Source organism: Salvelinus sp. IW2-2015, linkage group LG5 (assembly GCF_002910315.2).
Source record: "Salvelinus sp. IW2-2015 linkage group LG5, ASM291031v2, whole genome shotgun sequence".
In the NCBI taxonomy this organism is placed as follows: Eukaryota; Metazoa; Chordata; class Actinopteri; order Salmoniformes; family Salmonidae; genus Salvelinus; species Salvelinus sp. IW2-2015.
In genome coordinates, this window is record NC_036844.1 from 23,994,218 (window position 1) to 24,005,328 (window position 11,111).

At 43.6% G+C, this 11,111-nt stretch overlaps 1 protein-coding gene across 1 annotated transcript in view; it reads right to left on the reverse strand.

The window, feature by feature from the left end:
* LOC111964536 (protein turtle homolog A) overlaps positions 1-11,111 on the reverse strand; it is a 29,701-nt gene that overhangs the window by 1,925 nt on the left and 16,665 nt on the right. Inside the window, exons 5-16 of the mRNA XM_070443481.1 lie at positions 10,281-10,429; positions 9,988-10,105; positions 9,149-9,304; positions 8,252-8,333; positions 7,239-7,411; positions 6,970-7,112; positions 6,651-6,791; positions 5,982-6,098; positions 5,537-5,687; positions 5,224-5,335; positions 2,203-2,393; positions 1,856-2,069 (exon numbers count right to left, since the gene is read on the reverse strand). Coding sequence (XP_070299582.1) covers positions 1,856-2,069; positions 2,203-2,393; positions 5,224-5,335; positions 5,537-5,687; positions 5,982-6,098; positions 6,651-6,791; positions 6,970-7,112; positions 7,239-7,411; positions 8,252-8,333; positions 9,149-9,304; positions 9,988-10,105; positions 10,281-10,429 — 1,747 coding nt within the window. The remainder of the gene's footprint in view (positions 1-1,855; positions 2,070-2,202; positions 2,394-5,223; positions 5,336-5,536; positions 5,688-5,981; positions 6,099-6,650; positions 6,792-6,969; positions 7,113-7,238; positions 7,412-8,251; positions 8,334-9,148; positions 9,305-9,987; positions 10,106-10,280; positions 10,430-11,111) is intronic.

Genomic DNA, 11,111 nt, shown 5'->3' on the forward strand with positions numbered 1-11,111 from the left:
CCACACTTTGTCAACATGGGATAGCGCCTGGAATGCTAATCAGGATCATCTGAATTCAGATTTAGGGAAGAGAAGGAGAGGGACAAAGGAGACAGACAGAGAGGGGAGGAAGGATATATACTGAACAAAAATACAAACACATGTGCAACAATGTTCAAGATTTTACTGAGCTACAGTTCATATAAGGAAATCAGTCAATTTAAATAAATAAAATAATGCAGATATGCATCAATGGTCACAGATACCTGAAAAAAAAGGTAGGGGCGTGGATCAGAAAACCAGTCAGTATCTGGTGTGACCACCATTTACCTCATGCAGCACGACACATCTCCTTTGCATAGAGTTGATCAGGCGGTTGATTGTGGCCTGTGGAATGTTGTCCCACTCCTCTTCAATGGCTGTGCAAAGTTGRTGGATATTGCCGGGAACTGGAACACGCTGTCGTACACATCGATCCAGAGCATCCCAAACATGCTCAATGGTTGACATGTCTGGTAAGTACGCAGGCCATGGAAGAACTGGGACATTTTCAGCTTCCAGGAATTGTGTACAGATCCTTACGACATTATCATGCTGAAACATGAGGTGATGGCAGAGGATGAATGGCACGACAATGGGCGGCAGGATCTCATCACGGTATCTCTGTGTATTCAAACTGCCATCAATAAAATGCAATTGTGTTTGTGGTCCACAGCTTATGCCTGCCCATTCCATAACCCCAGCGCCACCATGGGGTACTCTGTTCACAAAGATGACATCATCAAACCGCTCACCCACACAACACCATACACATTGTCTGCGGTTGTGAGGCCGGTTGGACGTACTGGCAAATTCTCTAAAACATCGTTGGAGGCGGCTTGTGGTAGAGAAATGAACATTCAATTATCTGGTAACAGCTCTGGTAGACATTCCTGCAGTCAGCATGCCAATTGCATGCTCCCTCAAAACTTGAAACATCTGTAGAATTGGGTTGTGTGACAAAKCTGCACATTCAGAGTGGCCTTTTATTGTTCCCAGACCCCAGGTGCACCTGTGTAATGATCATGCTGTTTAGTATGCCAAACCTGTCAGGTGGAAGGATTATCTTGGCAAAGGAGAAATGCTTACTAACTAGGATGTAAACAAATTTGTGTCCAAAACGGTTCTTCAGCTGTTCCCATAGGAGAACCCTTTTTGGTTCCAGGTAGAACCCTTTTGGGTTCCATGTTGAACCCTTGGTGGAAAGTGTTCTTCACGGATCCCAAAAGGGTTCTACCTGGCCCTAGAAATGTTCGACCTAAAAATGGTTCTTCAAAGGTTTCTCCTATGAGGGCAGCCAAAGAACCATTTTAGGTTTTAGATAGCACTTTTAACACCAGTTTTAAGGTCTCTGCACTGGCTGCCTGTGAATACATTTTAAGATTCTTCTATTGGTTTTTAAATCAATCCACGATTGTACACCACAATAAATGTCAGACATGCTTTTAAGTTATGTACCCAGTAGGTCCCTCAGGTCCTCTGGTACTGGCCGTTTAACTATCCCAAAGCCTAGAACCAAGAGGCATGGAGAGGCAGCCTTTAGTTACTATGCCCACTGCCTCTGGAATAGCCTGCCAGAGAACCTGAGGGGGGGCGAAACTGTGGACATATATAAAATAGATCTTATTAAAACACACCTTTTTAGCTTTGCTTTCCTTAGGGTGCTGTTTTTTCCTGTGAAGCACATTGTGTTGCATTACATGTCTGAAATGTGCTATTTAAATAAAGCTCAATTTGATTTTCATAACCAATATAAATGTCTCTAAGGCAGCTAAAGGAGGGGATGATATCCGTTGATTGGTCTCAGAGGGAGTGACTAACAGGGACTGGCGGTTACCTTGGCAGACCTGGAACGATCATCACAGTTCTATTGGCACTGATGTCCTCGTCTAGATTGAACCACTCCCCTTGCTCTGCGCGAGATTGGAGGACAAATCCAGTGATGGGCGGGAACTGAGACACAGGAGACCATTGCAGGACAATACCTGCCAAGCTCTGATTGGCTGACAGCGATGTGGGCGGTTCTAGTTTCGCTCTCCTTGGGAGTGTATCTGATGGTGTAAAGCAGAACAGCCTTAGAAAGAAATACCCCTACTTTGAAAAAAAAAGAAAATGCCTAATTCTCCAGGCATGCAGCCTTGAGTAGACAATGTCATTCAGGCTCTCAACACAACGGGTACTGACTCAGAGTTCGGATGGTGGCGATCTCACRGAAAGGCCCAGTGCCCACTTTGTTGTGTGGCAGGACACTGAACTGGTACTCTGTGTCAGGGACCAGCCCTGTCAGCTGCAGACTGGAGCCAGAGGAGGAGGGCACGGGCACAGAGAGCCACTCCTGTTTCTCCCCACTGTCACCAACAGACATCTGCTTCAACCTGCGGAGAGAGAAGGAGAGGTGGAGTGAATGGAGAGAGAAAGAAAAAAGAAAAAGAAAAGGGAGCGAGAGAAAGAAAAAATAGAATTAAAAAAATGAAGAGAATATGCCCGTGTGTGCATATGTATATACTGATCTTATACCATCTATTGCATCTTGCCTATGACGCTCGGCCATCGCTCATCAAAATATTTACATGTACATATTCTTATTCCATCCCTTTAGATTTGTGTGTATTAAGTAGTTGTTGGGGCATTGTTAGATTTATTTGCTAGATATTACTGCACTGTCGGAACTAGAAGRACAAGCATTTCACTAGAAGCATGTACATAGACCTATATCTGGATTTGATTAGAGCTTTGATCGAAAATACAAGCCTGATGAACCATATATATAATACATTTTATGAGACCTATATTAAAGACATTTTATGAGCCCAAGCCCAAATGATTGTGCTGTTTTCCAATAGCCTACAGTACAGTATATGATATATAGGCTACTGCACATCACGCACAACAGAAAAACATAAAAGCCCATTGATGTAGCTAGCTATATGCTCTCTTGGGTAAATAAATGAAACTAGCTCCAGTAGGCTAATAATAACTGTATTACTGTACTGTATTGTATTATACTGTATTATATGGACTGGAATTACGTACCTTGTTCAACCCATGTTAAAACTGAGAGAACATGCGATTCTGGTGCAGCACATGCGGCCTACAAAGTTACAAGTAGGATATAGTCTAGAGAATTTTATTTTATTTTTCGAATATAATAAGGCCTATTTTTATAATTAGTAGGCTGAAGCATATGTAGGCCTACCTTTCATAAGATCCCGTGAGGCTCAGTTGGTAGAGCATGGTGCTTGCAACGCCAGGGTTGTGGGTTCGATTCCCACGGAGGGCCAGTACGAAGAAAGTATGAAAATGTATTGCTTTAGATATGAGCGTTGGCTAAAATGTTATTAATATTTATCTTAATGTCATTTTCCTACCTCCTCTTTAGCTATTTGTTGCTATGTTCCTTCTTTCCTTCCTCGCTTTCAATAGTTAAATGAAATATATTTTGTTGTCCTTATCGTCATCAATCAAATTAGACTAGAATTAGATGCAGAAGGCTTTCACTTCTCTCCACGGAGATTGAATGGCTTTAGGTCTGAATAAATAACTGCTTTAGCCTAACGCCATCGAGCGTTCGTTCTTCTTTCAAACTACCCTTGAGATCTATTGGCTGCTGTATGTAACATTCAGCAAACTAGAGCCTTTGTCCCTCTTAGAATATTGGTATAAGAAATGCAACAACAACTAAAAAGTCCAGCAAGCTGTCCTAGGCTTGTCCTGCATGGGACTCGAAGAGCTAAGGGGTGTTTTTTAAGGAGAGTCCAGCGGAGCACAGGTACATATTGAGCAAGAGACAGAGGCTATGAGTTAGAAGCTTATTATGTATAACCTATCATTAATTAGTTAAATATAAGGCTAATACTGCATTGCATTTATTACCTGGAAGAGGTAGGCTAGGCCCTATATATACTGTATATATATCAATCTTAAACAGGAGGATCTATTTTGGATGCAATTTGAAGGGAATTGATGGAGAGAGATAGAAAGACTGCTCGCGCATGCTCTAATTTAAAGCAACGATATTCGAGTGATAGGCTGTTTTAAAACTATGCAGTTGCAATTAATAATATATATACAGTACCAGTCAAATGTTTTGGGACACCTACTCATTCAAGGGTATTTCYTTATTTTTTACTATTTTCTACATTTCAGAATAATAGTGAAGACATCAAAGCTATGAAATAACACATATGGAATCATGTAGAAAACAAGAAAGTGTTAAACAAATCAAAATATATTTTAGATTCTTCAAAGTAGCCACCCTTTGCCTTGATGACAGCTTTGTACAATTCTCTCAACCAGCTTCATGAGGTAGTCACCTGGAATGCATTTCAAATAACAGGTGTGCCTTGTTAAAAGTTCATTTGTGGAATTTCTTTCCTTCTTAATACGTTTGAGCCAATCAGTTGTGTTCTGACAAGGTAGGAGTGGTATACAGAAGATAGCCCTATTTGGTAAAAGTCCAAGTCCATATTATGGCAAGAACAGCTCAAATAAGCAAAGAGAAATTACATTTAGACATTGCATATAATTGAACAGTTCCATTTCACATCATGCTGTTGATATAAATAATTTATTATAATTTACCGGTTTCTCTTAGTTATTAATCACGGGAAAAGGGAGTGGTTTTGGGTGGTAAATCTCAGTAACCGGGTTCCTGCCATTCAGCGCTAGTGTGTGTGTATGTGTGTGTGTGCAAATTCTATGCACTATAACAGATGAAGAGACTGCACAATGCATTCTATGCTCCATGTGACAGATCTAAATGACAACATAGATATTCTATAATGTAATCGTTTTCACGAGATGAGGCAGGGTTTGTAAAAGAAACTGCTTGAAAAAGGACAGTTGAACAGCATCCTTTTCCCAGTGAATTCTCTTTCAAACGTTCCTCTATCTGGCATCGGTAATTACTGTTTGTGGATTTCTGTGTTCTGTACCCGTCTATGTCAATACAATATGTCTGCTTCCCTGTTTGTGATTGTTCACCCCTGCTGCTGATGATGAGCTGTCCTCCACTGACGTTCAATACAGTATATTAATATGTTGCTGCTATGGTTACACAGAGGGAGACAGAACAGAGACTAGAAGAGTAGACGACTCACCAGACAGAGAAGAGAGGGAGACAGAACAGAGACTAGAAGAGTAGACGACTCACCAGACAGAGAAGAGAGGGAGACAGAACAGAGACTAGAAGAGTAGACAACTCACCAGACAGTGAATTTCTGGGGGTATCCCCCATCAAAGCCTGGTTCCCAGGACACATTGGCCTGCTTGACCCCTGGAAACACAGACACCAGGGTGGCAGCATGGGGACTGGTGCCTGACACACAGAGAGAGAAGGAGAAGAAAGAGAGAGGGAMTGAGAAGGAAGAAGAGGGAGAATAGAAAATGAAATAAGAGTTGCATCCTTATTCAACACGGATTCGTAATACACTGGTGAGGTTCCATAATGCCATGAATACATATTAGCTACATTAATAAAGATGACTTAGATGTCTGTCAGTCTGTCTGTCCCACTCACCCAGCGCTGAGATGAGAGTGCTGGATTTGACAGTGCCCACGCGGTTGGTAACACTGCACTCCCACACCCCCTGGTGGTCTTTACTGAGAGGAAGCAGCAGCAGGGAGCCGTTGGCTGCTACAGAGTACTGAGAGAGTGTGGCAGGTGCAACCTACAGACAGGGACGACAGAGAGGAGACCGGACACACAAGCTGGGCTGATTGCTGAACTGCAGTCAGTGAAGAGTTTGTTTGTTCCTGTTTGTCGAGAAAGGTGTGTGCGAGTGTGAGTGTGTATATGTTCTTTCTTGCATGTGTGTGTTAAATAATAGCTATTTCTGCTCCAGGGCATGTCCACAGTTCCTACTATCTTATTCACATGTTGCCAGGCCTGTGTACGTGCTTGTTGACTCAAGTAGTCAGAGGAGTACAGTAATTTGCTGCGGAGCGTATTGAAATGCACTCACCTTGCTCCAGGTTACAGTAGGGGCTGGCTCTCCAGTGGTCTMGCAGGGGATAACAAGCGTCCTACCCACCTCCTCTCGATACTCCTTTCGGGGAGACACGTTGAGTGACGGGGGGTCCTGCGGGTTGGAACAAAACAACCAGCCATGTCATTTAGACAAGGACTTTATCACAATTAGAGAAAGTGAGTGAAACAGTAGATTACCTTTAGCTTTAGCCAAGATTAACCTCATCTTCACCTATTTACAACCTATTCACAAAAGGATTAGCGCCACAATTAACCTTGCCATACAGCAGCTATTGTAATCAGGCCACATTGAACTCAATTCATGTCACAGACTGACAAGTAGAAGAGAGAAAAAAAGATAATCTAAATATATTTTCWAAAAGTCCTTACTTGTCTCAGATATGAGCTCCCTCTTTGGACTGAAAGAGGCAGATAATTGGGTWGCACTTTATTTTAAAGTGCTGTCTTCACAAAGTTGTTATTTACTTGCAATTTACAAGGAAACAAAGTGGTAAAAATGGGGAATTCTAGTTCATTTTCTAAGAAACAAAGCAATATTTCTAAAGTTATTATTGTGTAATTACCATTTTACCACATCATTTGGAGGAGAAATAAAGGGTAATTTGTCTAATAAAGTGCTAGAAAATAGTGTGTGCACCCTGACCTGTAGGATGACTGTCGTGGGCCCTGATTGGCCCATGGTCCCGAAGCTGTTGTAGGGGGTGCACTTGTACACCCCTGTWGCATCATCATTGACAGTTGCCATGAACACCGAGCCTTCAGACGTCAGCGTCCATCCTGGGTACTGATTGGATAAAACAGTGAGAGGTCAGAGAACTTCTCAACAGTTTTTCAATTCAACTTAATGTTCATATATCTCTCTTGAATGGGAACATATTCTCTTCTGAGCACTAGGCCTACATGGCATATTGATTCCTTATGGAAATGGAAGATATGAGTAGATATAAGGTTGATCTCTCTACCATGGCCAGATCCAGTGGCTGTCCATCCTTGGTCCAATCAACACGGAGCAGGAGGGGCTGGGCTCTCACAGGGCAGGAGACCAGACCCCCCAGGCCTGTGGGGAGATACGTCTGCTGAGGCATCAGGAGAGCCTGGGCAGGGTCTGCGAGGAAGAAAGGAAACAAATGAAATGATGGATGGATGGATTGATAGATGGATAGGAAGGATTTGTATAATTACGTGGGGGACTGAAGATTAGAGATGAAGACATCAGCACATAGACACTTACGTCTCACAGTGAGACTGGCGGAAGCAGTAGGCGGAGTTAACAGCCCATTGGTGGGCATGCAGGTATAGTTCCCAGAATCGTCTGGGGTGATGCGGGTGATGAGGAGGGTGCCGTCCACCATGATCTTCACCCGGGACTTTAGAGGCCTAACAACAAAGCAAAACGTAAACATTCAGACACACAACCCATGAAGGACATTCAAATAAAGCAAACGCCACATTAGAAACATCATAACAAACGCTAAATCCCATGTAAACACACAAATCCAATATGAAGAAACCGTGACAAAATACACCATGGACGTTCTCCCCCTTGGTCTGACACACATACAGTGGGGCAAAAAAGTATTTAGTCAGCCACCAATTGTGCAAGTTCTCCCACTTAAAAAGATGAGAGAGGCCTGTAATTTTCATCATAGGTACACTTCAACTATGAGAGACAAAATGAGGAAAAAAAATCCCGAAGATCACATTGTAGGATTTTTTATGAATTTATTTGCAAATTATGGTGAAAATAAGTATTTGGTCACCTACAAACAAGCAAGATTTCTGGCTCTCACAGACCTGTAACTCTTCTTTAAGAGGCTCCTCTGTCCTCCACTTGTTACCTGTATTAATGGCACCTGTTGAACTTGTTATCAGTATAAAAGACACCTGTCCACCTCAAACAGTCACACTCCAAACTCCACTATGGCCAAGACCAAAGAGCTGTCAAAGGACACCAGAAACAAAATTGTAGACCTGCCACCAGCTGGGAGACTGATATCGCAATAGGGTAAGCAGCTTGTGTTTGAAGAAATCAAACTGTGGAGCAATTATTAGGAAATGGAAGACATACAAAGACCACTGATAATTCTCCCTCATCTGGGCTCCAGGCAAGATCTCACCCCGTGGGTCAAAATGATCCACCAAAACGGTGAGCAAAATCCCAGAACACACGGGGACCTAGTGAAATGACCTTGCAGAGAGCCTGGGACCAAAGTAACAAAGCCTACCATCAGTAAACACACTTACGCCGCCAGGGACTCAAATCCTGCAGTGCCAGACGTGTCCCCTTGCTTAAGCCAGTACATGTCAGGCCCGATCTGAAGTTCTGCTAGAGAGCATTTGGAGATCCAGCAAGAGAGTTGGGAGAACTTGTCATAATGTCACGATGAAACCAAAATATAACTTTTTTGGTTAAAACTCAAACTCGTCGTTGTTTGCGAGGACAAAGAAGGCCTGAGTGCGATCCAAAGAACACCATACCTTCCTGCTGAAGCATAGGGGTGTGGAAACCATCATGCTTTGGGCGGCTGTTTTTTCTTACAAGAGGGACCAGGCACGACTGATCCTGTAAAGCGAAAGAATGAATGCGTGCCACTGTATACGTAGATTTTGAGCTGACAAACCTCCTAGCCATTCAGCGAGGGCCATTGAAAGATGAAACGTGGCTGGGTCTCTTCAGCCATGACAATGCAATCTCCAATACACCACCCCGGAGGCAACGAAAGGAGTGCTTCGTAAGAAGATTTCAAGTCTGGCGTGGCCTAACTTGCAGTCTCGCAGATCTGCAACGCGGCCTAGGAAATCTTTGGAGGGAGTTGCAAGTCGTTGTTGCCACAACAGCCCCGACTATGCTTTCCTAGAGGAGATCTGCATGGAGGAATGGCCAAATACAGCCAACAGTGGTGTGAAAACCCTGTGAAGAACTTACAGAAACGTTTGACCATTGTCATTGCCAACAAAGGGTATATAACAAAGTATTGAGATAAACTTTTGTTATTGACCAAATACTTATTTTCCACCATAATTTGCAAATAAATTCATAAAAAATCCCACAATGTGATTTTCTGGAAAAAAAATCTCATTTTGTCTGTCATAGTTGAAGTGTACCTATGATGAAAATTACAGGCCTCTCTCATCTTTTTAAGTGGGAGAACTTGCACAATTGGTGGCTGACTAAATACTTTTTTGCCCCACTGTAGGTCATGTTGGGGGGATCAGCCACGGCCTGGCACCGCAGCAGGGCATTCTGGGTCATGTTGAGGGCCGTGTTATTCGGGGGGATAACAATAACTGGAGGACCTGTTTGAGACGAAATAAACAGATAAGGGATTTCTTTCCTTGATCAAACTTCGCAGGACATGGCAGATTAGCAAGATATCTCAAATCCAATCAGTTATCTGGTGTGAGCAACACTACCACACAGCATGACACAGCAACATTTTTCATGTTGGGAGATTATGGCTGATTGAGATAAATGTTTAGAGGATTTGCTTGAAGGTCTGTTTTACGGGCTTACATAAGGCTTCGAAAAAGTTACTACAGCCAGAAATCAAAGCCTTACTATAATACAAACAGGTGTCAATGCCAAAGCTAAACGGCATATCCTGGTCATATTGACGTCATTGGGCATAAACATAGCATGACTTCAAATAAATGGAGCATATTGTATTACATAAGTGAGATTCATGAGGAAAAACGTCCACAGAAAGAACACAACATAAATCCTGATTCACCTGTAATGCAAGAACTCCCATTCACCACTAGATGACGCTAATGCCTCACTACACTCAACAGAGGATTTGGGTAATACTAGACAAAGTGATGGGAGATTGTATGGCTCACTGTGTACCAGTGGGGATTCCAGTGACTAAGATTGGGAGAAAATAAGGACAGAGTATGCTGCTAGATTTTTCTATTCTCCTAGTATGACCCAGGGGGAAACTGTAGACAGGAAACTCATAAACAAACAGACAGTGACTGACCTTTGACCTTCAGCTTTGTAACATGAGTCACATTGCCCTCTGTGTTGGTGGCAAGACATTCATACCGTCCTCCGGCCTCCGTGCTCACTGCTCTGAGAGACAACTTCCCACTCAGCAGCTGAGATACAGAGAGAGAGACAGAGAGCGAGAGCGAGAGAGCAATGAATTTCCCTGCAGGGACAATAAAGTTTGCATTGAGAGCGAGAGAGATTGCAATGTGGGATTGTAGTGGTGAAATTAACTTTTTATATATTTTTTTGTTTAGCCATGAAGACTGAACCATGACTCCTCACCTCAACTTTGTCTCCTCCAATCAGAGTACCATCTTTAGCCCAGGTTATAGTGGGTGGTGGGTTGCCACGAGCAACACAGGCTAGAGAGAGAGAATTCCCCACTAGAGCCTCCAGGACAGGGGGAGGGGTCTTGGTGAAAATAGGAGGAGCTGCAGAAAAACAACAAAGACAGTCAAGACAACAACGTCAATCCCTTTCCCAGAGAGAGCGCTAAACAGATTGTAAAGCTGAAGGTCTCATAAACAACAAAGCTGAATCAGCAGGTTTGACCCGGTTTAAAGTCAAATGGGCTAAAGGCTATTGAACTGGGGTACGCAAACATCACTTAGAAGCCGATCATGTAATGTACAGTCCTCCAGTGAATGAGTAAAGCTCTCCCTGACACTGTGCGCCTGCCAAGGAGTCTTAAACCTCATCAGACAATGGCCTTAGATGTGAACCTGCAGGTCTTTGACGGGACAGCACAGGCCATGTGCCTGGCTAATCTGCCTCTAATGTTGCTCCTCTCCTCTCCTCTCCTTCCTTCCTCTCTCTCCTCTCCTCCTCCTCTCCTCTTCCTCTCCTCTCCTCTTCTCCTCTCCTTCCTCTCTCTCTCTCTCCTCTCCGCTCGCCTCCTCTCCTCTCCTCTCCGCTCCTCTCTTCGGTGCCTCTGCTGTCTCTGGCCATGTCTCGCGCTCGCTCTCCTCCTCTTCCTGTCCTGCCGTCTCTCTAAGCTTGCTCCTCCCTCACCATCTCAGCCCCTACTTCACCAGCCCTCTCCATCACCAGCCCTCCACGAAGCGGCCCGCTTCACCAGCAACCTCTCCTTTCAGCCCCTCCCATACAGCCCTC